This window comes from Ctenopharyngodon idella, chromosome 16, assembly GCF_019924925.1.
Source record: "Ctenopharyngodon idella isolate HZGC_01 chromosome 16, HZGC01, whole genome shotgun sequence".
Classification (NCBI taxonomy): domain Eukaryota; kingdom Metazoa; phylum Chordata; class Actinopteri; order Cypriniformes; family Xenocyprididae; genus Ctenopharyngodon; species Ctenopharyngodon idella.
In genome coordinates, this window is record NC_067235.1 from 26286708 (window position 1) to 26314424 (window position 27717).

General features: G+C 37.4%; 1 protein-coding gene and 1 long non-coding RNA gene across 14 annotated transcripts in view; one reads left to right on the plus strand and one right to left on the minus strand.

The window, feature by feature from the left end:
• The window catches only part of LOC127497446 (meprin A subunit beta-like), a 68476-nt gene that overhangs the window by 12732 nt on the left and 28027 nt on the right, over positions 1-27717 (plus strand). For 4 of the 9 annotated variants that reach the window (XM_051865916.1, XM_051865920.1, XM_051865921.1 and 1 more), the window contains exons 10-13: positions 19161-19316; positions 23019-23255; positions 23364-23795; positions 23921-24094. In XM_051865916.1, coding sequence (XP_051721876.1) covers positions 19161-19316; positions 23019-23255; positions 23364-23795; positions 23921-24094 — 999 coding nt within the window. Of the gene's footprint in view, positions 1-115; positions 225-5833; positions 5897-7917; positions 8820-16245; positions 16721-16892; positions 16961-17077; positions 17097-17338; positions 17378-17586; positions 17619-17717; positions 17791-17896; positions 18015-18203; positions 18383-18543; positions 18763-19160; positions 19317-23018; positions 23256-23363; positions 23796-23920; positions 24095-24391; positions 24501-24831; positions 24881-26308; positions 26350-26845; positions 27479-27717 lie in introns of those variants that run through there. The other 5 variants (XM_051865926.1, XM_051865917.1, XM_051865919.1 and 2 more) reach the window with 5 other exon arrangements.
• LOC127497450 (uncharacterized) lies at positions 24973-26271 on the minus strand. Of its 5 annotated transcripts, none has more exons than XR_007925549.1 (7): positions 26169-26271; positions 25980-26138; positions 25872-25922; positions 25656-25736; positions 25332-25520; positions 25143-25301; positions 24973-25112 (listed from the first exon to the last, which is right to left on the minus strand). It is a non-coding gene; the product is annotated as an uncharacterized LOC127497450 (long non-coding RNA). The 5 variants fall into 5 exon arrangements; XR_007925545.1 differs by having other exon boundaries at positions 25332-25490; positions 25596-25736; XR_007925548.1 differs by lacking the exon at positions 25332-25520 and having other exon boundaries at positions 25143-25331; positions 25569-25706.

The window sequence follows — 27717 nt, forward strand, 5'->3', positions numbered from 1 at the left end:
TGTGAAATTCAACTTCCTAAAATTGGTCATGGAACACTATATTTTTTCCATTCCTTTTACGTTCTGAGAACATTTAGCTAAATATTGTTTACTAATCCTGAATACTTTTTCATAGATATCTCAGGGCTACTTCAGAATCACTCTCTACCCTGCTCTAAAGTGACAGTGAAGAATTTCAACATTTCTCCTGATGCGAGTGCCCGGCAGGGACCATGTGCTACAAGGTGAATATCCTTTTAACCTCTGTTGTGTTAAAACATAAAATTATTATTGTTTTATAAATGTATTCAAAATTGTATTTATTCAAAAATATTTTTCTAAAAATGTACTTTAAAAACAAACACTATATTTGAGTCAGTACTAAAATAATTGGAGTCAGAACCCAAACCCTAACCTAATCTGACTCCATTAAATTTGTTGTTATCCCTTAACCTCTTATTTTTAAGTGTTAAAAAAAGTCGGTAACACTTTATTTTACAGTGTCATTGTTACACACGTTACATGTAGTTACTGTAGTAATAACTATTAATTATGCATAATTACATGCAATTAACCCTAAACCAAACCCTCATCCTAACCTCAACGCTTTAGTAAGTACATGTAGTTAATTATTATTACTCAGTACTTAAATATATAATTACACTGTAATACTGACACTTTAAAATAAGTGTAACCAAAAAGTCCTTCTTAGAACTGATAGGAAAATGTAGCATTTAACCTGAACATGTAGATAATCACTAGCTTTCAACATTATCAGTTATAAAATGATTCCTAAATCCTTTAATGCAGGCAAAGTGACATGTTTAAATAGAATGGAACAACATACTGTATAGAAACAAACGTTAACAGTTCATGCACTGATGTGCAGAAGAGGCAGAGTAAAAGCCTTTCTCCAAGATCAACAGTTAACTTTCCTTCTTGTTCACCTCATGTTTAATGTAAGAGTGGGCACAGCCATTTGTAAATTGAATGTTTGGCTTCTGGTGTCATCTGCTTCCAGTTATTTTTAGATGTACAAAACAGATTTTTTTTTTTTTTTTTTTTTTTTTTGCTAACTTGTATTTCTTACCATATTATTTTAATGTATTGTTGAAATTATAAACACACTGGTTTGTTACTTCACTGCACTTTGTTATTCTTCTAGTTATTTACCTATAGCGGCGGTACCGCCGCTCCCTATACGCAGAGTACGCAGTTTGCGTAGGGCACCAACTCCCAGGGGGGGCAAAAAAAAAAAAAGTCTAAATATATAAATAAACTAAGAACTAGGTAATATAGTAATATTACTATTTTATATTAATATTAACCTAAAAATAAATGTAAACAGAAACATAGATATTAAAAAGAATTATTAAGAACGCACATGCCATTCCCTCTTCGCCCCGCCCCCACCTCACACTGACAACAGCAGTCTGGCGCTGAGAAGCGAAAAAGTAAAGAAAACAAGATTAATCATGTGTATCATTTTTAGGTATGTTCACAAACATGAGGAACTTTTTATTTATGACTATTGTAGTTAATGGGTGAGATTAATTCAACGTGTTTCACGACGTTAAGGATTTGACTACCACCAACGCATCTCTCTGATTTGATACTAATGCAATTTTTTCATCGCTATAATTCCAATATTTTAATGTGCTAGGTATTGGATTTTCAACCATGGTAAAGATATTTGTAGCCAGATTTCACGATTCAATTCATTCTGAGTGCTCGATTTCGCCAAAATATATAAAATAAAAAGTAAAATCATAATTAGACCGTTTTCTAAGGCTTCACGATATATTAAACAATTTAAAAGATGATAATATAGCAAACCCTCTCTGACTCTGCATGTTTTGATGACATGTTCTTGTTGAAGAAATTACAGTGACTGCAGCATTTATATCATAAAGATGTGGCCAAATATTAAAGATTAAGTGGACATTTGAAATAAATGTTGCTTGGCCAATATTAAAAGGATTTGATCATGCTGTAAAAACAATAGCAAGAAGTGTAACAACAACAATCACCTAGCCGCTGGCGCCCTCTGCAGGCATTTGATATAATACATAATGTACGTAAGTTGATTGTTGTTTACATAATGTATTTTGACAGTGTTGTTTAAAAAAAAAAAAAACATAAAATAACTTGCTTTTGTTACTTTCGTTGAAACATTTATTATTGCCTCTATGTTATTATATAGCCTATGTATTTTAAGTCATTTTAAAGACTGTTGTTTGCTTAGGTCTATTGTTATAACCACAAAAAAAAAAAAAAAAAAAAAAAGTTTGTAGAGGGGGTTGGGGGGCAACAGCAATACAGTCAAGTCAAGTCATCTTTATTTATATAGCGCTTTTTACAATGTAGATTGTGTCAAAGCAGCTTTACATTGATAACTGGTACATTGTTTGGCTGCACAGCAGCTCTTAAAGAATAGTGTCAATGCAGGCAGATCAAAGCACTGTTGAATATCAAATGTCAAGTGTCCCCAACTAAGCAAGCCAGAGGCGACAGCGGCAAGGAACCCAAACTCCATCAGGTGACATTAGGTGGCAGACAAGTGGCAAATTGGTGTTAAAATGGAGAAAAAAACCTTGGGAGAAACCAGGCTTAGTCGGGGTGCCAGTTCTCCTCTGGCCAACAGTGCTTTGTTACAATTCAGGTTGCTATCATAAGTCCAATAGGATCGCAACATTAAAAGTATTTATTTCAGTTCCATCCAATTGAGGATCGTATTGAGGATCACGCCGGTATGGACGGTTGTTGAGGAACTGTGTCGTGGCTGTCGTGTCGATGAGGCCCTCACAGTGGATGATCTAGTTGACTCAATCTCTGCTGATACGTCAGGGCTGCGTTGTGGTCATGTCAAGGTGCAGGTCCTTGGTCTCACCTGGATACGGCCCGGATCCGGTTGACTACGGTGAACCTCGGGATAAACAGAAACACTAATATTAGCGTAGATGCCATTCTTCTTCTGATGTAACGAGTACATCAGGCGTTATAGGAAGTGTTCCCGGTTCCGGCTGACCTAATTTATGCAGCCTAATAATCCTTTAATGGATTTGAAAATATAAATTGGTAATGTGTTATGTGTATGCCAGGTTAAAGAGATGCGTTTTTAGTCTAGATTTAAACTGACAGAGTGTGTCTGCTTCCCGAACAATGCTAGGAAGATTGTTCCAGAGTTTAGGTGCCAAATAGGAGAAGGATCTACCACCTGCAGTTGATTTTGATATTCTAGGTATTATCAGCTGGCCTGAATTCTGAGATCGCAATCGACGTGAAGGACTATAATGAATTAGGAGCTCGCTCAGGTACTGGGGAGCTAAACCATTTAGTGCTTTGTAAGTAATTAGCAAGATTTTAAAATCTATACGATGTTTAACAGGAAGCCAATGCAGTGTTGACAGAACTGGGCTAATATGGTCATACTTCCTGGTTCTAGTAAGAACTCTAGCTGCTGCATTTTGTACGAGCTGTAGTTTATTTATCAGGCGAGCAGAACAACCACCCAGTAGAGCGTTACAGTAATCTAGCCTTGAGGTCATGAACGCATGAACTAACTGTTCTGCATTTTTCATTGAGAGCATATGTCGTAGTTTAGATATATTTTTAAGATGGAAGAATGCGGTTTTACAGATGCTAGTAACATGGCCTTCAAATGAAAGATTGGTATCAAAGAGCACACCCAGGTTCCTAACTGACGACGAAGACTTAACAGAGCAGCCATCAAGTGTTAGACAGTATTCTAGGTTATTACGTGATGAAGTTTTTGGTCCAAAAAATAGAATCTCTGTTTTTTCTGAATTTAGTAGTAGGAAATTACTGGTCATCCAATTTTTTATATCAGCTATGCATTCCGTTAATTTTGTGAATTGGTAAGTTTCGTCAGGGCGCGAAGAAATACAGTTCTGCTTAGGGCACCCATTTGGCCAGCAGTGGCTGTATAGCAGCTAATGAATCAGAAGTCTACTTCCATGTTGCAAAATAAGGTGGATACACTAAACAAAGCATTGTTAACACATGAGTGGAATACAAAGATCAAAACCAGCTAAAAAAAAATTAAAAGACCATAAACCTGAAGGCAAATGGGTGGTGATCTAGAGGGAGAGAAACACATTAACATATTCTCCTCAATGCACATTAAAAGAATAGGTCCTAGATTGTACATTAGGACAGTTCTATCAGTTTACAAGCTGTCAGATGAGACCAATCATGGTGTTACATGTTAGAACAAACAAGTTATTAGTATGTAGTAGGAAGCAAATGGTTGTGTACTAGAGGTACAGGCAACTCTGCCGCCCCAAACAGAACCATCCTGTGCCTGGATTGTCCGAACAGTCCTCATTCAATCATCATATTCATGATTCCCTTGCACCAGATAGGCCTTAAAGGGTTAGTTCACCCAAAAATGAAAAATTCTGTCATTAATTACTCACTCTTATGTTGTTCCACACCCGTAAGACCTTTGTTCATCTTCTGAACACAAATTAAGATATTTTTGATTAAAACTGAGAGGTATATAATTCATCCATAGACAGCAATATAATCAACACTTTCAAGGTCCAGAAAGGTATTAAAGACATCGTTAAAACAGTCAACGTGACTACAGTGGTTCAACCTTAATTTTATAAAGTGACGAGAATACTTTTTGTGTGCAAAAACAAAACAAGAATAATGACTTTATTCAACAATATCTTCTCTTCTGTTTCATACTCTGTTTGCGTTCAGCGCTTCCCGGTTCTACGTCAGAATGCCAACCTGGTCTCATGGAAAGATGTACTTGTGGGAACATTTTTGCAAGTCGCAAAATACGTACCAATGCTTACATATCACTGCAGTTTCCAACAGAAATGAACACTAGAGGCAGTAAAACAGCAAGCACTTTAAATTGTTTTCATACACAGCTATGATTACAGGGTCAGATTATGGATGCACAATATTATGTTATGATCTCAAAACACTTTCACCAAAGTGCACAATTTGTAAACAAATACATTTTGGACTTTGCATCGCTTAACCTGCTCCATATGTTTCGCTTTTCTGACATAAGTTTGCTCGGTAGCTCAGCTGATACGAAGTTGTACTTGGGCTTGGGAACGAATCCCGTGAAAGACGAGTCATGGTAAAAGAGCTTAAAGATGAGAGATCAAAAACAAGCTAAAATGCCATGATTACAAATGCTCACATTTGCTTTTGTTAACACTATCGGGTAGGTTTAGGTGTAGTGTTTGTGGTAAGTTATTTTTAAATGTATCATAAAACCAACGTAATAAAAACGTACCATATTCACATTCATCTGTTTCGGGAAAAAAGTGAACACGCTTTTAGCGCTACTCAGTGGACATTTCACATTGAAACTGCCACGAAACGTGTATGGTGCTACGTATTTTCGTTTTGCAAAAATACAGGTACGTTTTTCTAATGTGCCTGGGCTGCGGAATGCAGGATCAGTATTGGCCGACGCTGTTCACGTGAGCAGTACGACGCATTCGTGTGATGCTGATGCAGGAGCCGGCCAACAATGAGTCGACGTTCTGATGTAGAACCTGACAGGGTTTTCATTTTTGGGCGAACTAACCCTTTAACATACTGTGATGATGAAAGGCATTGCCCCACATTTATGTCACATGTATACCTTTAAAGGAATTAGTGATGTACTAGGGCAGTAAAGAGTTCCACCATTATTCACTCAGCCCTACACAGCTGAAGAGCAATGTTTTACAATTCTAAATATTAATGTCTAAACTATTTTTAATTCATGCTACAAAATGGTGGTCAGAAAGCATTCAGAAAATTTTTGCATCTGATGATATACACCTAACAGTGTGTTTTGTTTGTCTGTTTCCTATAGAGCTCTTCCCACACCTCAGTCGAACTCAACAACTAGAACTACAAGAACAAGCCCCACTGAGGGGTAAGACATTCTCATAATGTTACTTCATTAGTGCATCACTGCAATATTTGACCAATAATTTATGAAAAGCTGTGCTATATTGTGGATATATTCTTGGCTAAAGAGCGCTGTTATACACAACACACACCAGAGTAGCCTATATTCACAATACAACACAGCTTCAAGTAACTTATTGCTTTTTAAATACTTATCTCATATTAAAAACATAAAGGACACATTTCACTAAAACATTATTTTAAACAAATTCATCAGCTGGAACACAGAGTCCAGCAGACATAACAGAACATTGCTATACAACTAAAACACCAATCTGGCAGTGATATGATGATGTTTCATGTCATACTCATAACTGTAAATAGGGATGGATATATCAATACACACACAATTCACAAACTTTGACTAAGTTTGATTTGATTGATTCATTTGGATGTATTTCAACCTTTTTATTATACAAATGTGTCATTAAATGATCTGAGATGGGTTCACAGAGAAGGCCCCTACAGTAGCAACTGATTTCGGTAACTGAGAGGCTAGGGGAGCGCGGGGCACAAACTAACGAAAGGTTAGTTATAACACACATGGTTTAAATACTTCCACACACGCTAGCATGAAGAAACTTAGCGTATTTATTAGTTGCCATATCGGCAATATATAGATTCAGAAATCTTTGGAAGATATCACTGAACATTAATTTAACAATAGCAAAACTAAATTTCTTACTTAAGCTAATTTTTCATCTATATAATTTGTATTTATTTAAAATTAGACAAATCTGATATTATTTTAATCTCCTATCTGTTGTTTAGCTGTTTGGGTAGTTCTTTAATGCTTCAGAAGACACTAACCAGGTTTAAATTCCAGTTGCGCAGAGAGGGTTCGTTGTAACACTGCGTTACAATGTGCCCTGCTATTAGAACTGTACTATTCTATACAGTTACGATACAACTGGCATAATCAACTTTTATGAATTTCTGTTGAGAAACCATGGAAAAAAAGGTGAATAAAGACTGAGAGGAAGAACCTGGACATCCAGAAAATATTATTTCAAGAAATGTTCAGCATTTGTACTGTCTGTTTGTCTCATGTTCTGTGAGAGCTGTGAGTGGAGGGAGAGGAGTGTTTTTGTTCAGTTCAGTACAACATGCCCCATCATGTTACAATGTGCCCCACCTATGGGGCATGTTGTCACATTTCACTTCCCTTCTTTCGGGGTAAATAAAGAGGAAAGTATACACTGTATTAATGAAACAAAGCCACATATTTGTACCAGACATGTGTGAAATTAATGTGGAACAAAATAAATTCTCTGAACCCGTAGATTTACACAAACTGAGAAAGTCAAAAAGTGTTAGGTTGTGCCCCGCTCTCCCCTACATATTTGTGCACTTTTAGATTTTTTTGTGTAATCTGCTTGGATATTTTTCCTATTTACGGAGCCCCGCACACACGCAAGAAAAAAAAATCAAATCGTGAGCATGATTTAGTAATTCGTTCCCTTGATTTAGCCTACTTAACCAAGCGCACGATTTAGCCTACTATTTTTGTCCTGCATGTCATGTCCGGGGCTCCATACCTATTGAATGTCTTGAGGAAGTTATTAATTTTTTAATTAGCTTATATTCGTTTGGATGCAATTTGGATGTTGTTGATTTTATATTTTTTTGTGAATGTTTGAGTTTTTTTTTTTATTATTATTAATTTGGATTAAGATTTGTTATGTTGGCATTTTTGTAAGCTTTATATATTCATTTTTTGTAATATCGCACTGCCTGTGTTATTGTTGGCAATATGTTTTTTTTTTTTTTTTTGGTTGGCACCCATTATAAGATGACCTTCACAGACTATACTGTTTGCCCTATATGTTTTCCATTCACTAAAAAGAACTGGTTTGTGAGAGTCATTTGTTTGTAAAATTATTTATTACATGCACATTATGAAATGTACATTATCAATATATGCAATGAAATTAATATTTTACTTTTGCATTAATGTTTATCTTCACATTTGTATCTCCCTTTTAGTGATTGTGTGGACATATTTTGCAATTCCAGTGCCAAGACTGCTTCCACTCTGATCAACTTGGTGCTTTGCTTTCTTTTGCTAGTGAGTTAATCATGAGAAATCACTATTATCACAGCCTCATGTCTGACCACACAGGAGTTCAAAGCCAAAGAACTGCACCTATCTTCAGCTTTCTGGGATATGATAGTTAAAATATGTATTGTTAATTAAAGAATCTGCTTACATGGCTTATCTGTATTCATATATCTACAATCAATGTTAATCTCAGCATTAATCATAATACTTAACAATATATTCTCATTTTGAGTTCTTACTGTAATCATAACGCATGATTCAAACATTCTCTGTAGAGGTTAAGGTAAATATTTGTAATGTTTGAGTCATTTCTATGTGATAAATCAATTCTTGAATACTATTGGTAGTATAAATCACAAAACAGTTCTGCAAGAAATCAATGACTAAATAAATATGACTATGTGTTTGAATCTAAATGTAAGAGAATATGCACGTAAATTTTACAAAGATGAAAGCGTCTGTCAGCTCTAAAACAGCCCGCTGTTCAAGTCATGAAATGAAGTGTATGAAGCCTGTTTGGCCTGCGAATAACCTGCAAGATTCTGGTGGCATCTAGTGGCATATGGTGGAGCTTCCACTTGTCCGCAGGTGAACAAAATGGTTTTTAATATATTATGTATAAAATAAGTGAGAAGGTTTTCTGATAACAGCATGATGGCTATTTGAGAAAACCAACTGTGGCTTAAGTTTTCTGTCAAGATGTAGTTAGTTTAATGGCACAAGTCACAATTCATTTTTTAAGTGACTGTCAAATGTGTTTCTCTGCTTTTCTGACTTGTCTTGATAAACTTCTATCACTGCAATAAACTTGACTTTCAGCAAATCACTTTTTTCTTCACGGTTCATCCTTCCATTCACTCTCTGACACTTTCTGACAGGTACATCTGGTATAGACTAATCTAGCATGAAACAATCAATGAAGACAGGAGATAGATCTCAAACAACAGCATGAAAACTCAGCAGATGGCAGTACAGCTCTGATTTGGTTACAGACACTTAAAGCATTGAATGAAAGCTCTGAATACTAACTTACAAATTAAAACACTTTCACAATAGCCTGCATTTTGAGCCTTAACAGCATCTTCTTACATTTGAAGAGCACTGGGGTGCTGAGATTATGACAAAAAAATCTACTAAGACCAGTGTGTAGGCATTTTAGTATGAGAATGCAACATTTTTAACAAATCAGGAACAAATATTACATACAATATAATCTGATTTAAGTGAAAAAAAAGTTGATGGCCTTTTTTTTTTTTTACTAATGCCTACACACTGTATATTTTACATGTTTGTAATTTAAATGTCCAACAGCATCTCATTTATAGGCTTTCATACCCAAAATTGGGTATATGGAGTGTGAATCTCAGCTTGAGTACCCTAACAGTTTCCATGGCGTCCTGCTCCTCAGGTGATTGGCAGATGGATTTGAGCATGAGACCCGAGGTCGGTCATGGCAGAGATTGGGATGATGTGAGTTAAATGCATGAGGCTTCTAGGCATCACACTATTCTAGGCATCACACTTAAGGCCCATTCCCACCAAGAACAAATTCTGTAACAATGATAATGATATAGCCTAATGCCAACTATATTAGCGCTCACACCAACGGGATGACAACAAGCGCACGCTGCAGTTGTGTTCCATGAACAACCGCAGGACGCAATTTAATGTCAGATGGATGACTGGCTCTGGTGGGGTTTTTTAAGTGGGTCACATGTGAGGTGACATAACACATTGTGGTTTAATTATACAATATATATATACATATATATATATATATATATATATATACAATAATTAAATCACAATGTCTTATATCACCTCACATGTGACTCACTTCAACCAAACACCAATAAACATGTTTTGCATAACTCTTGTAAGAGTTTTGTTTTTATACTCAAGCTGTATTTTCTCATATAACTCACTACCTTTTTCCATAAACAAACATCACAATGTATTACAATCTCCAACCACTGTATAACTGAATAGTTGAGCAAACCATTGGTTACACAATATAAACATTTAAACTGGATGATTCACTGGACTACAGTGAATATACATAATCAGAAGAAAGATCATTAAAACATATTATAATATCCACAAAGACCAAAATTCACTCTACAAGTGATGATTGAGCATTAGTGATGACACCTACAGTTAACAAGCAGAATCACTGAAGACAAGAGGAACAACAAGAACTGACAACAAAGAGATGAGAAGACAGCAAAACAGCTATACACCTGACTCACAGCCACACAGCCTTAGATGAAGTCAACTGCAAATAAAATCAATGTCTCACCAGAGGATGCTTAAACATCTTTGCATACACTGCTTGCATATAGACAGCTGGCCTACTCACAATCAAATCCCGCAAGACCATGCTGGTGAACCAGTGTCACCAGCTCCGTTTTGCCTGAAAACAGCATGACTATGCTGGTCCATCAGCTGGACCAGTACTATACCAGCACTAACCAGCATAAACCAGCCTGGACCAGCATGGAATTTAATCGATATCAATATTTTTTTATATCTTACCATAAGTATTTTGGTATCACAAAATTATTTCATTCAATATGACAAGGTAAATAAAAACTGTTCTTTACTAAAATAGAATGTGTTTTTTCCCCATATTTCTAATTATAATTATTTAGGGGTTTGTAAGAGAGATTATACTTGTCTAGTTATAAATCCTGGGGGGAAAAAAAGTTTGGGATTAGCAAATTACATTTAGATCTGAGATAGTTGAGGCAGTTCTAATGTGGGCCAGGAGGCTGTTCCATAGCTTAGGTCCAACAACAGCAAAGGCCTCTATTCTTAAGTTTGGACCTGGGAACGCAAAGTAATTCAGATTCACCAGATCTAAGAGATCTCAACGGAATGTATGGGTGCAGCAAGTCAGATACGTTTTTTTTTTCTCCATTTTCTTCCCATTTCTATCTCAGGATGCCCATCTCAAGGTTACTACAGACCTCACCAGCTCCAGTGTGAACCCAGCCTCAATTACAAAGACTACAGATGAAGCCAGCAATGGCAGAAATTGAACTTGTCACAACATTTTCAAAGGGTTTGCCCCAGTAAATCCTCACGGTGGCCCCAAAGGGCAAAACAGCTGTGGGAGCTGCATGGGTGAAACACAGGAGGAGGGTTTTATGTGGGCAATCCACTGTAAGGATTTAGAATATACATCACAATACTCACAGATTTTAAGTTTCTAGAATTTTTAATCGCATATTTTGATGACCTTACATGTAATTGAGATTATGATTTCCAGTGAAGATGCATTCATGCACATTTCTTTTGCTGAGTTTGGCTTTGGCTTTTTGCCCAGCATCACCTATGGTAAGTTGCTAGACAGCTTATTCTACAGCACATTGTCATTGAAAAGGGGGTATATTGTATTTTTTTTTTTTTTTTTTTTTAAATCTATTTTTCTTAATGCATGAATTTTGTTTTCATATCTCATGTTCTCAGCCTGCACCAGATATAGTTGGTGAGTACAGCACAGTCACTGACACTGTTTAAAAGCTATTGTAATGTTTAATATGTGTGTAGGGTAAAAGATCCTGTTTTGACTCCTTGCTATACTACCCGAAGTTATGATTTACTTTTAGGCTGTTTCAGTAAAATGATAGTTTGGTCTTGCACTGAATGCAGTGCACACAATGCTCTGTCTGTCTTTTGCTTTCTTCATTATATTTTTCTCAAAGGCATTAATAAGGAATGGAAGGACATTCCCGATATAAACAAAGGTAAAACTCAAATGCATTTATGTAAGCAGTAAGCTAACTTACTATTATGCATTTTTTATATGTACATCATTATTTTTACTCCTGTTTAATTTAAGCATATTTACTGTAACCTGAACACTTGTTGTATTAGGTTTAAATCTCAGAGAAGGAGACATCATGGTGGTGAGTTCTGTTCCAAAACATTCTATAGATACAATATTAGATAATTCAGAATACAGTAGATATAGTATTCTCTTGATACTTAAAACAATCTGCTTTAAAGCCTAAACAAAGGAACGCCATTCTTGGGAATCGGTGGGATATTCCCGTCCCATATGAGCTGAGTGTGAATCTAGGTAAGAAAAGATGGATTTCTCACTTACAGTTTAGCAAATCAACTTTTAAATTAGTATTTCAATTAAACTGTGTATATTTTTCCATCCATCATGTGTTTTGATTGTGCTTTACAGGTATAAACTATAAAGGAATAATTTTGAGAGCCTTTGAGCAGTTCAGACTGAAATCATGTATTGACTTGAGAGTCGTGAAGGGTACAGTTTGGTTCCAGTTAATACACCTATTCCATAGACTATGCTGATAAAGACTACAATATGCTATACTTTATTTATGGAATAAAACATTCTCAAACTCCTCATTTTTCATTTGCCACCTTATGAAGCTGGTTGAGAAGCCAAGTGCAGAACTGGCAAAGTGTGGCTACCTATAAAGAATTTTAAATATAACATCATTTTGATTTTTTTATGACATTTTTGTTCTAACATATGGACTACATAATTTGACTGGTAGTGTTGTTAACATAACCTTTATTCACCTATGTGCTATGTAAATGTAAATATAGTGAATATTTCTCACATATTTTGCAGGTGTTGGGCGCATATTTTCTGGAGGTCAGACTCTTTCCATTGGAAATGGCTGTGTAACAAAAGTCATTGTTGAGCATGAGTTTCTCCATGCACTAGGATTTTGGCATGAGCAGTCAGGATATGACAGAGATGATTATGTGACCATCGAATTTGAAAACATCATTAAAGTTTGCCCTATATATATTTATTTTATTTTAATTTTTTTTTAGGAAACTAGCAAAAAAGTCATTTGATTAATTTGGTTTACTGATCATGACAGTGAAGTGTCCATTTAATTAAAGAGCACAAATGGCCGCAAATGCATTTGCTATTTAAACAACGTGGCGCAGGACGTGAAAATGATAACTGCATTGGGCTGAAACTAGAAAAAAACACTTGTGTCGCGTCTGGCGCCGCATTGTACCGGGTGTATGATAGGGCCCCACATGTTTAATTAGAGTCCTGACCTGAAGACATCTACATGCCAATATTTAGTTAGTCATAGGGCCACCTGCTGGCAACAGGAAATGGCATGCTTTGTACTGTAATTCACTCCCAGAAACACATTTAAATATGCCATGAAGTATCAGACATGCTAGAAACATGTTAAATCATGAAACAGGAAACCAAGTGCTAAAGTATGCCATGAAACAGGAAGTTGTTGTAACTCAGGCATACAATGTCCGATCTGCTCCAAACTTCACGTTTGATAATAGCCCTGGCCTAAAGACATCTACATGGCAGTATTCAGTAATAGTTAAAGCGCCACCTGTTGGCAGCAGGAAGTGTGGCACTTTGAAATGACTTATGAAAAACCATATTTCTCCTGTATTTACTCACTAACATGTATGTCACCCACTTTTTACTGTTTTTCTAAGGCCACCGGGTGGTGGTGGCCCTGAGTGCGAAGGTCCATTCATTGCTGCTTGCAGCTTTAATTGTACTTGATGTTAGTTTTTCAAGAGTACTGTTTTTTCTCCCTGCAATGATGCGCTTGATGAATTAATTATACAAAAGTTATTTGTATCTTGCAAAGAGAAACACACAGACTGCAAATACATTACCAACCAAACAAAAACACATTATTTCCATTAGTGTTGTTGTGAGTCGCTCTCTAAAATTTATCATTGTGGGAGGAAAAAAAAGAAAAGAAAAAAACACAAGCTTTTATGTCAGGTTGTTATGTTGTGATGCTAAGTATAACGGTAAAATTTTGAGTATTATGACCCACCGGGCCTGATGTGAGATCCTCCAATTAGTTCTCAAATGTTAATCGTTTTTTTTTAATGATATAATGAATCAAAATCACTCCTGCCATTCCACAGTTTGCATGCCACAAGGCCACACTCCAAAACCCAGCAGAAAAAGAGAGAGTCCACCCAAAGGATCCACACCTACAGTGCCACACTCCAGAAGGTGGATTTCAAAAAGGCCTAGGCCTCAAACTGCCCAGATTTAGAGTTCTAGAGTTCTGTGGTAATCCAATAGCATCCAATAACAATAAAACCTCAAGAGATCCCGAACTAGAAGAAAAATGTTATCCTTAGGAAATACCACCATTTCAGGCCCAGATTGGATAAAACATCAGGCATAAAAACAAAAAACCTCAGACCTCAGATACTGACACACATACAATGAGCTGACTTGGCTGCCCTCAAGGATTGGATTTGGGGAAGAAGAAAAAATTAATGCAGCAGTTTGCGTCAATCTTTTTGAGTTATGAGCAAAAGGATTAATGCAAATTGTTTACCGGAGTTGTTCAACCAACAAACTAATTTCATTATATAGTTGATTTATAGTTGATTACTCAAAAAAAAAAAAACATGTGTGATAAAGGTCTATTACAGACCTAATGTAAATATTGTGCAGGGAACAGAATTCGGATTAGTTATGCCTGATTGGCTCATGGTGATCGCTTGCTAATGCCAAGTGCAGAGGCAGCATGTTAAAGTGTTCAAAGTGACAAACATTCCAAAAAAAAAAAAAAAAAATGCACCTAATGGGAACAATGCCGGCTTGAAATTCAGCTACAGTATGTTGCTATACATATATCACAACATTCACAAGTTATCCATTAAATTTATATACTTTAAACAAAGGCTACATGTTAAATCATGTAAATTATATATAAATTATATGGTTGGTCATATAATTCAGAAACTTCAAACTCATGTACAATCATTCTGCCATTTTTGTCCTATTATACCAAGCTGGTGCTGGCTGGCAACTTAAAAACAACAACAACAACAACAACAACACAGCAACACACAATTAGCCAAATAGTTCATTTTCAGGCCAAAACAATATTTTGTTAAATAAATACAAACTCTACACATTTCAAAATGCTAAAAACCTTTTTCTATACTAACTCTATCAAAACACAGCAAACCTGATTCAAAATCGAGTCATTCTGTCAAAACACCGGCACTAGTTTTCTATCCAACATGAACATATAGTCAATCATAGCACAATGACTGTCAAAATACTAACAGTTGATAACATTATGAAAACTGTATTACTTGTCATGTTTCAGTTCTGCCCTACAGAAATTATGAAATCCATAGTTTTTTCCATTCAGTTTCCTTCTACTGCATTTTTGGTTGAGTGTTGAATGTGTGCATTATTGGCAACATACTATCTAAAAGTGAAAGAGTTATTACTTTATAGAATGTACAATAGAAAAAAAAAGTAGAAGAAAGTAACAGAATTGCTCAGGACAGTCATTGGTCAAATGAGTCCCCTATACAGACCTTCAGTTGCCCCTTGGTTGAAATCTCTTTCTGGGGGTGGGGTGGGGTTTTGATGGTGCCCCTATAGAGGGTGGGATGGTGTCCCCTTTGTAGTTAGTGACCTACTCAGACCACATATTCTGTGTATATGGAACAGTGGTAGTGGAATTGTTGACATGCTGTGTTTAAGCATTTGAAATAAGATCAGAAAGATCCATGATTTTAGTATTGAGTAAGCTTGTAATAAAAGAAAATTTAAGCATTTTAGAGACGTGTTGATTGACTGCATTTTGTGTAAAAATGACATGAATTGTGTTAATAGTTACTAGGTTACAACAGACGGATGTTGAGCTAATTGCGTTTAGAGTTTTGAAAATGTAACTACAGATTGGACAAAAGTATGTTAGCAGTTGAACAAAAACGTAAATCATGTAAATTATAAGTAATAAGGTTGGTCATATAATTCAGAGATTCAGAAACTCATACTCAGGTTCAATCACTTCTGCTGTTATTCTCCTATTACAATCTTGAACAGAGATTCTTCTAGCATAACAGTTTTAGAGAGAAATAGCTAACAGTACAACATCATAATCAGGTATATCTGGAATGTTGTCATTTGTTCATGAACGTCATTCACCCTTGTTTCTGCATGCGAGGAATGATGAAGAGATGCTGGTTTATGTGTAATTTCAGAAACAAAAACCTCAGGATGGTTTTATTCCATTTGTGATGGTTCTAAAAGATGTTATCAAGATTGCTTCACTTTGAGTTGAAGTGGATTTATATCATTTTTTCCGATTCATAGTTTATGTAGAAACTATTATAGAGCAAAAGAAGCATTTACTCCTCAGTCAATATATAACTATTCTGTAGTAAATGGTAAATTGATGGCTGGGGTAGTTCACAATTAGATAATCAGTAATTTTCACCAGTAAGGACTGCAGTTCATTTTCTACTGTAAGAATGCCATTAGTCATGATTAGAAAAGGTCTCCAGAAGAAGCCAGAAGGCACATGAAGCCTAAATTATATGAGTCTAAGTTAGCACTTATGCAACTGAAGCAGGAACTAGCCTTTTTTTTTTTTTGACTTCAGAGAGTTGGTCAGGGTCTTCCAAAATCTTTTTAAAAATATGATATATTTATTTATATATATTTATTATTTAATTACATTTATTATTTAATTGTAATCCATATATGCCAAAAATTGTCCATAGGTGTGTGTGCGTGTGTGTGTGTGTGTGTGTGTGTGTCATTGTTTCCAATGAGAGCTCAATATAAGGAAGTACAAAACTGTCCTAACTGCATATGTAAATAACTTGTCAAACTTTCAGAGAATCTCACTTTTGCCTGCCAAGCTCAGTGGTCAAGCAGTTGTTTTCACTTTAGCCGTTAATGACTGAAAACTGGTATGTATCCTACTTTTATTTTTTAATAAGATATTTTCATGGTAATAAATGTAATTGAGATACTAGTATTTCAAAAATATTAAATACTTTGTGTATCCCTTGAATTCTGCTTCCAAATTTTAACGCAAATGATAAAACATCATTCATAAAATGTGATCATTATGATTCCCAGTAAAAATGCAGTTATGTGCTTTTCTTCTGCTGAGTTTGGCTGTGGCTCTTTGTCTTGCATCACCAATGGTAAGTTGGATAGTAGAAGGCTTACGTTATATACATTGTCATTGAAGGTGATATATTGATTTTTTTTTAAATATTTTTGTAATGTCTGAGTATTGTTTTCACATTTCTTGTTCTCAGCTCCCACCAGATATAAATGGTAAGTACAGCACATTCACTGACATTAATCTGTTGTAAAGTTATTGTAATCTCTCAGTTGTACAGTGTAAAAGATCCTGTTTTGATTTTGCTGTCATTACTGTGTGAAGTTTTTAATCGCCTTTTTTTCTCATTTAACTTTCAGACTGTTTCACTAAAATTCTTGTTGTCTAGCACTCAGTTCTATTTTCCAACTTCACCTCTCTGTCTTCTTTTGTTTTCTTCATTATATTTTCCTCAAAGGCACTGAGGAATGGAAGGACATTCCTGATATAAACAAAGGTAAAATTACTGTATTATCTCAAAAACTCAAGTATACTTATATAAGCAGTAAGGTACCTTATATCTGTTTTTGTACATAAATCATTATTTTTACTCCTATTTTATTCAAGCATATTTACTGTAAACTGAACACAAGCATGTTTACTGTAAACTGAATGCTATTTACTATAAACTGAACACAAGCATGTTTACTTTAAACTGAATGCTAGGTTTAAATCTCAGAGAAGGAGACATCATGATGGTGAGTTCTATTCTAAGAAATTCTAAAAGTACAGTGAATTCTGGATAATTCAGAAATCAGTCAATATCATATTTATACGCAAAACAATCTGCTTTAAAGCCTAATCAAAGGAGCGCCATTCTTGGGAATCAGTGGAATATTCCCGTCCCATATGAGCTGAGTATGAATCTAAGTAAGAAAAGCTGGATTTCTCACTTACAGTTTACTAAATCAACTTTTAAATTAGTTTTACTTTTATATGTTTTTCATCCATCATGTATTTTTGATTGTGGTTATAGGTATGAACTATAAAGGAGTCATTTTGAGAGCCTTTGAACAATTCAGGCTGAAATCGTGTATTGACTTTAAGCCCAGAGCAGCAGAAAATTTTTACATCTCTGTGGAGAGTCGTGAAGGGTACAGTATGGTTCCAGTTAGTAATGCACAATATTAGTAATATATGGTATTATGAACTATTCTGATACAGCCTAAAATATGCTATAATGAATCAATAGTATAAAGGCCTTTTACACTACCAGTCAACATATTAATGCACATACAGTATGTGCTGCATGAATGTGCTGTTGTCTCTCACTTATTTTGCAGCTGTTGGTCGTATGTTGGGCGCATATTTTCTGGAGGTCAGACTCTTTCCATTGGAAATGGCTGTGGAATAAAAGCCATTGTTGAGCATGAGTTTCTCCATGCACTAGGATTTTGGCATGAGCAGTCAAGATATGACAGAGATGATTATGTGACCATCAAATTTGAAAACATCATAAAAGGTAGCCCTGCACTTTTATTATTTTTAAGGAAAAGAGTAAAACAGTTAAATACAGACATACACTGACATACTGTTTGCAGTGCCCATTTAACTAATCAGCTCTTAAGTAAGCCATTCTGTATAAACAATCACCTTAATAACTCAACTGGTCTTTATTTTCAGGGAAGGAGAGCAATTTCAATAAATACAGTGAGAATGTGACCACCACCCAAGGCACCCCATATGACTATTACTCTGTGATGCATTATGATAAAAATGCCTTCAGTAACGGTAATGGATCCACGATCATCACCAAGCGTCCTGAGTTCCAGGATGTGATTGGTCAACGAATGGACATCAGTGAATATGATGCGATTGAGCTCAACAAACTCTATAAATGCAGTGAGTATTTTAAACATAATGTTTTCATTTTTCACTTAAAAACTGATGGTAACACTTTAGTATAGGAAACACATATAAACTATTAACCACAACTTTTCCCTCCATAAACACCTAATTTACTGCTTATTAATAGTTAGTAAAGAAGTTGTTAAATTTAGGTATTGGGTATGATTAAGAATGTAGAATAAGGTAAGGCAGAGTAAGGCATTAAGGTGTGCTTAATAAGTACTAATACATAGCCAATATTCTATTAATATGCATGCTAATAAGCAACTAGTTAAAAGACCCTAAAATAAAGTGTTACCAGACTGATGTAAGGGAGACCAGGGAAAATATGTCATGAATGGGAAGATGCAAGGAAATGATTTTGCCTCAATGTTTGTCTTTTTGCATTACAGATTCCTCCATCTCTTTTCTTGACCACTGCAGTTTTGATGATGAATCTCTGTGTCAGATGAGCGTCTGTTCTGCTGCTGATTATGGCTGGCAGAGAGTGAAGTCAGTGAGTGGCATCAGTGTGACTGACCACACCTACTTGGGCAAAGAACAGAATGGTGAGATCTGTTACAGTCAGTCAGTCAATGGAAAGTGTCGGTATTGACATCACACTTATACTAACTGCCCAAAAAGAAATGCTTCACTTTCATCCACAGTTGCAGTAACTGTACCACCCAGTTCCACACATCTACTTGTGTTCTGAACAATTCACGAGTTCACACTTACAAATAATCAGATAGTAAATAGTATGAGTAGTAGTATGCGTATTTGGCATGCTGTCCGAGGAGAGGGCCCCGAGCTTGGTATTTTGGCCCAAACCCAGAGTACTCCCCCCGTATTCTGGTTAGGAAAGTAACCAGGCAAGTGTGAGGAGACAGGGTGGTGGAGGGATGCTGTAAAACTGTCAAGGAATATGGGTGAGTCGACTGTGTCTATATATATGCTTCCACTCATGCTGATTGGGTAGATATGTTGATTACTGATTGCTAACAGCTGGCTGAAATGAAATGATGATTAGTCAGATTATTTGAACGTTGCTCCTCCCGAATTTTGTTACTAAAACATCATTTCACGAGATCACACTTACAAATAATCAGATAGTAAATAGTATGAGAAGTAGTATGCGTATTTGGCGTGCTGTCCGAGGAGAGGGCTCCGAGCTCAGTATTTTGGCCCGAACCCAGAGTACTCCCCCAAAAATTGCAAACCAATGCAGGACAGCAGCCGGAAACATTACTGATGACCCCCAAAAATTGCATTGCGTAGGCTGAATGTGCTGTTTGGAGGGTTAGGTTGAAGGTCCGGGAGAGTTCTCGTCATATGGATGAAGACATTACTGCTGTGGCAGTGAAGGTGAGTTTAGACAGGGCTGAGCTCCTGCGGGAGCCGAGGCGACATCACTGCTGCGGCAGTGGAGAGAATAGCCAGAGGAACTGAGCTCCTGCAGGAGCCGAGGCAACATCACTGCTGCGGCAGTGGAGAAATTGGCCAGAGAATCTGAGCTCCTGCGGGAGCCGAGTGAACATCACTGCTGCGGCAGTGGAGATATTAGCCAGAATAACTGAGCTCCTGCGGGAGCCGAGGGAACATCACTGCTGCTGCAGTGGAGATATTAGCCAGAATAACTGAGCTCCTGCGGGAGCCGAGGCACATCACTGCTGCGGCAATGATAGAAAAATTCCATTGTATTGGAATGGTATTAGTTGAGTTGGATATGGTGGCTTGCATTTATGTGTGAGAGAACGAGCTGGAGCTGAAGTTAGCTGATAGGTGTTCGTTGGGCTTCATTAATATGGAAGCGATTAGATCGGATGTAGTTCTTAAAAGCTTCTGATGACCAGCGACCAAATGTTTGAATCTTATGCTAGGAGAGGCCTTTTTGGGCGGCTGTAGTTGCTGCTCCTATGCGGAATGGATTGTAGGGTTCTAGGGGAGGCAGCTTGAATAATGTAGTTGAGAGAGGTGTCAAGGAGAGTTTTTAGTGGGTGGTTTATGGAAATATCAGCTCTGAATAATAAGGTACCGGGGTTGGGAATGGGTCTACCTCTGGTGCCGACAGCTTGAATTTCTAAGAGGATCTGATGTTGTTGGCAACGGGGTTTGGTTCCAAGGCTGTAACATTTGGTTGGATGGGCATCAGTGTTGTAGTAGACAGGGTGAACGGCGTTTTGCTTGTGGGACAGTGCAAGGAGGAAGAAAGGCCGGGACCGAGGCCGTTAGTGGAGGCAGCCTCACGCTCAGGTCGGCCCCTGGAGCCAGGGGAGGGATAAGGAGGTTAGAAAAAAGGGAAACTGAGAAAGGGAAATTGAGGCGTCTAGGCCTGTACCGTTAGCAGAGGCAGCCTCTTGTTCGGGTTGGCCCCTGGAGCCTGGGAAGGAACAGGGTGGTTAGAAAAAGAGGGAAGCTGGGGAAAACAGGACGTCTAGGCCTGCGCCGATAGCGGAGGCAGCCTCACGCTAGGGTCTGAAGTTGAACTGTAGACCAAAGACCAAAGAGATGTAGGGTGAGAGATGGCGGGATGAAATGGCTGAGACGGCTGAGCTTGCTCCGCTAGTAGAGGCATCCTCACGTTAGGAGGGAAGGCATTCACCAAGAGGGGCGGGCATTGTTGGATGGAGTGCGGCGCCGGTGAAAGCCGCAGTGTGTGGCTAAGCGGAGGGAGGAGGAAAGTGGGGAATCTGGGGCACGGCCCAGGCTTGCTGCTGCGGCCTGATGCTTGTTTCTAGCACATGAATTGAAGATACAAGAGTGAGGAGATGCAAGATGAAAGAGTGGCCCAGCTGAGCGAAGATAACAGTTTGGACTGTTTAGGAAGGTGGAAGCGAACATAATATCCTATTGATTCCTTATGCAGTGAGGCCTGGAAATTAACTGTATTCGAGTTAAAGCCCAGAAATTCAATGGACGTGGCTGGACCCATCATTTTATCCGGGGTGATTGGAAACCTGATTAGAAACCTGCCATTTCACCGGGGTGAAATGGCAAACTTTTACAGAAACAGTTTAAAACATGAATTCCCCCTATCAACACTGATACAGATGGCATAACTGTGGAAATTAATTCAGGGGCAGAAAACGAGAAGGATTTTACCTGTGCTTTGGCGGGGTTGAGCCGATGGGGTGGAAAGTGTGAGTTGGCTGGGACTGAATCTGCGCTGCGGCGCGGCTCTGGCTTGCTGAAGGCCTGCTGCAGCGGCCTGATGCTGGAGGAAGGCCCGTTCCTTCACGGGAAGAGGCGGTATTGCCCGAGACTCAAGCTTGGTGCTCGACTGCCTTGTTGTCCATTTCTTTATGGCAGGAATGATAGAATGGGCAGGACTAGGAAAATACACGGAAGGAGATCGCGGATGTTTCGATCGCAGTGGCAAGAGTAGGCCTCGGCATCTTAGCATGCGGGGACCCGTTTGCTTGGGCTGACGCCCCCCCAAGATGGATCGGCGGCGGTGTTAGGCGGTGTAATTGCTCCTAGTAAGGCCAGAGGATTGTGGCAAAGATTCCTTGAGGACGAAAGATTCTTCATCGGACACAAAGAGATTAATTTCGGACATGGTGGGAACTTAGGGCGGGTCAGATGCTGTAAAACTGTCAAGGAATATGGGTGAGTCGACTGTGTCTATATATATGCTTCCACTGCTGATTGGGTAGATATGTTGATTACTGATTGTTAACAGGTGGCTGAAATGACGTGATGATTAGTCAGATTATTTGAACGTTGCTCCTCCCGAATTTTGTTAATAAAACATCATTTAAATTAAATTCAATTCGAAGGGTAAACATCCCCACCTAGCGGCAAACATATACAATTCCATTTTAACAATTAACGAATACATTAAACACATTAAAACAACACATCTTACAACATACCTGCACAATGGAGAAAACGTGAAAATAAGGGAAACTGCATGGAAAATTAAAATCACTTCTACATAAAACAAAGACAATGCACAAATTAATTACGATTGGGCCTCGTAATACAAACTAAAAATAACTCAATATAAAACAACACATTCGACGCCAAACACATATCAACAGTTCTATAAGTAGTTCATTGCAGGATAAATCCAAAATAAAGCAGTTAGTTGTGTGTTATTAATCATTTTAACGTATAATTCTCCGGCTGCTGAAAACGTGCAACTTACCCACAGCATGTCTCATTATCTCTGCTGTGGGCGGTCCATATTTCACGTGCTAAATGCCATCACGCAGCAGACAGATGGCGCTGTCTCCATTTATGCATCAATTTAACACTTTTACACACAGTTACACCTGCAGGGACGTCTTTTTTCATGCACTTCAGCACTGAGGGCAGAAATGAAGGGGACACAGCCAGAATGGAAAGCAAGACAATGACCCCTAAAAGAGACTGCAGTGTCCAGTGTCTGCAGTTTTACTACTATCACAGTGGTAATGAGTCTGACCAGCTCAACATCTGGATCCGAGAGTACCAGAATGAAGCAGACAACAGAGGAACTCTCAGACTTATGGATCAGATCACAGGTCTGTCTCTTCCTCAAGTACTGTACATATTATGGAGAAAAAAACACCTCGGCCTATGCTTTTAAAATGTTCCTAAGATGTTTAATGTTACAGTTTAATCTCTTGCAGAACTCCCTGGTAATTACTGGAAGCTGCATCACGTCTCACTGAATGCAAATAAAACCTTCCAAGTTGTATTTGAAGCCCGTAAAGGAGCTGGAAACTCCAGTGGAGGCTTTTCACTGGATGATATCAATATTTCAGAGACTGAGTGTCCCCACACATGGCAGATAAGGAACTTTTCAATAATGGAATCTTCAATACATTACAGTCCATTGTATTACTCTAGTGATGGCTATCGCTTTCAGGCTGCATTAGTAGTGTATCAGAGTTTTCTTGGCATGTATGTTGGTCTGGTATCTGGTGCATATGATGACCAGTTGCAGTGGCCTTGTCCATGGAGACAAATAACCTTCCAGATGCTTGACCAGAATCCACACATACAGAAGCGCATGTCCTCTGAGCGAAGCATCACCACTGACCCTACTTCGATTTCTTCCAGTGAGAATCCTATTATTTTTCTCTCACATCACGTTTATATGCAGCATTTTACTTAGCTAAAGATCAAATACATTGTTATCTCTAACTTTAAAGGGCTTTTTAAAAGACGTATTTTGTTGTAACAGATGGCAGATATTACTGGGACAATCCTCGAAAAAATGGAACTCAAGTCACCATTGGCAACGAGACCGTATATGTGGGTCTTTTTTGGGGCTATACATATTTCATTATGAAAGATGATCTGATCAGAAGAGAGTTCATCAAGGGTGGTGACATCATATTTCTCTTCAACATGCAAGGTAGGTTTTGTGAAGTAACCTCAGAAAAACCCTGTTTTAAAAACAAAATGGGCAGAATAATGGCCGGTTCACATAGAACACTTTTTTTTTTTTTTTTTTTTGTTTAATGGAAAGTGCTAGACAAATGTCTGTGACCGCTCTGTCTCATTGCTTTTTCCACATCTCACATTAATGCCACGTTATGTGAAATTCAACTTCCTAAAATTGGTCATGGAACACTATATTTTTTCCATTCCTTTCACGTTCTGAGAACATTTAGCTAAATGTTGTTTACTAATCCTGAATACTTTTTCATAGATATCTCAGGGCTACTTCAGAATCACTCTCTACCCTGCTCTAAAGTGACAGTGAAGAATTTCAACATTTCTCCTAATGCGAGTGCCCGGCAGGGACCATGTGCTACAAGGTGAATATTCTTTTAACTTTTGTGTATTAAGTGAAGACATGGTTTGGAAGATGTTTTTTGCACTCCCTCATTAAATAACATTTTGGGGCATTTTAAATAATAATAATAAAAAGCAACATTGCATACCTTCAAAAAAAAAAAAAAAAAAAACATTACACTTATTTTTTTATATTCATAGGAAATTGTTTCTTGAATAGAGGGTCGGAGCTTTGTAATTTTGAATAATCATTGTTTAAAACACTCTAAATCAGTGGTCAGAGTTTACTGAAGGAAATTTGATACATTCATTTAGTATCTGTTGAAATAAACCTAACAGTATCTTCCCTCCTAGAGCTCTTCCCACACCTCATCAGACAACAACTTTTACAACTACAACTTCAACAACAACTTCTACACCAGAACCTACTTCAACAACAACTTCTACAACTTCAACAACAACTTTTACACCAGAACCTACTTCAACAACAACTTCTACAACTTCAACAACAACTTCTACACCAGAACCAACTTCAACAACAACTTCTACACCAGAACCCACTTCAACAACTTCTACACCAGAACCTACTTCAACAACAACTTCTACAACTTCAACAACAACTTTTACACCAGAACCTACTTCAACAACAACTTCTACACCAGAACCTACTTCAACAACAACTTCTACAACTTCAACAACAACTTCTACACCAGAACCAACTTCAACAACAACTTCTACACCAGAACCCACTTCAACAACTTCTACACCAGAACCTACTTCAACAACAACTTCTACAACTTCAACAACAACTTCTACACCAGAACCTACTTCAACAACAACTTCTACACCAGAACCTACTTCAACAACAACTTCTACACCAGAACCTACTTCGACAACAACTTCTACACCAGAACATACTTCGACAACAACTTCTACACCAGAACCTACTTCAACAACAACTTCTACAACTTCAACAACTTCTACAACTTCAACAACAACTTCTACACCAGAACCTACTTCAACAACAACTTCTACACCAGAGCCTACTTCAACAACAACTTCTACAACTTCAACAACTTCTACACCAGAACCTACTTCAACAACTTCTACACCAGAACCTACTTCAACAACAACTTCTACACCAGAACCTACTTCAACAACAACTTCTACACCAGAACCTACTTCAACAACAACTTCTACAACTTCAACAACAACTTCTACACCAGAACCTACTTCAACAACAACTTCTACACCAGAGCCTACTTCAACAACAACTTCTACAACTTCAACAACTTCTACACCAGAACCTACTTCAACAACTTCTACACCAGAACCTACTTCAACAACAACTTCTACACCAGAACCTACTTCAACAACAACTTCTACACCAGAACCTACTTCAACAACAACTTCTACAACTTCAACAACAACTTCTACACCAGAACCTACTTCAACAACAACTTCTACACCAGAACCTACTTCAACAACTTCTACACCAGAACCTACTTCAACAACAAGTTCTACACCAGAACCTACTTCAACAACAACTTCTACACCAGAACCTTCTTCAACAACAACTTCTACACCAGAACCTACTTCTTCAACAACTTCTATAACTTCAACAACTTCTACAACTTCAACAACAACTTCTACACCAGAACCTACTTCAACAACAACTTCTACACCAGAACATACTTCAACAACAACTTCTACAACTTCAACAACAACTTCTATAACTTCAACAACTTCTACAACTTCAACAACAACTTCTACACCAGAACCCACTTCAACAACAACTTCTACACCAGAACATACTTCAACAACAATTTCTACAACTTCAACAACAACTTCTACACCAGAACCTACTCAGGGGTAAGCCACAATCTCATATGGTTAGATTTTTTTATGTGGATGGAAAATGTTGAAAAAAAAAAATCAATAGCTGCTTTTTTATTTGCCTGCAATTCTTAAGAAATAAGATTTGGGAGGCTGTGCTACAAAGTGTAGGCTATATAGTCATAAATAAACTGTGTTGTGAGGATTGATTTACAGTAGCATATATTCATAAGTTCAACAGATACCAAATGTTAAAACTTCACATTTTTACTAAAACATTCTAATAAGCAAATTTATTAAGTTGCATTCTTCTGCTAGAAGATCGCTGAATTCTAAATAGCATACTACTATCAATCAGAAACCAGGACCATTTTATAATGATACATTTAGTAAAATGAAACAGTTACTTATTGCATGAACTCTCCAAAATGTGATGAAATGAATATTTTTCCATTGAGGGGCCATTGCATAGGCAGACAGTGTTCTAAGTTTTTGTATTTATCATCACATCTGTATTTCTCTCCTCTTTTAGTGAATGTCTGGACAAACTTTGCAATTCCAGTGCCAAGACTGTTTCTTCTCTGATCCTCTTGGTGGTTTTCTTCCTATTGCTGGTGAATTAAACATGGGAAGCCACTTTTAATCAATATCCAGTGTCTGACTACACAAGAGTTGTAATCATTGTCAAAGCACTGCATCTATCTATGATTCCATTAAATCCATTGATCCATTTTCCAAGGCAACTGTCCTTTTCAGGATTGCACAGACTATCCCTTTGTAGCCTATCCAAGCATCTCAGGTCAGAGGCAGGGAAACACCCTGGATGGATGGCCAGTCCATGACAGGGCTAACACACACTTAGACACATTCATTCTTTCACCCATGCCTATGGACGATTTATTGTCTCCAATTCAAGTATGCTAGATGTCTTGTGGAGGAAACCGAAACACCCGGAGGAAACCCATGCTAAGATGGGGAGAGCATGTAAAGTTCCTGGGCTTGATAACATTGAATGTGCAATTTAATTAAGCCCTTTACACAGACTGTATCTATATAAAGCAATCAACATGTTAATCTTAACTGTAATTCCAATGATTACAGTTGTATATCTCTTCAATGTTTCACACTCTCTTTAAAGCTTTGATTAAAATTTTGCAATATCTGAGACTTTCCAAAGTGCCAAATTATTGAGTCATTTGGTGACATCTAGTGGTGTCATATGGTAGAACTGTAAATCAATTGGGCAGCATGATGATTTCACCGAGAACAGCAACATTTTCATAACATAGAGTTTAAATGCTGTGTTCTATATTGCAGAAGTAACCTTATTAAGCCTACTCAAATTTTCCATGTTTCCTTATGGATATTTAAAGTGAGAATTAACCCTTTGAGCGGTACGGACCC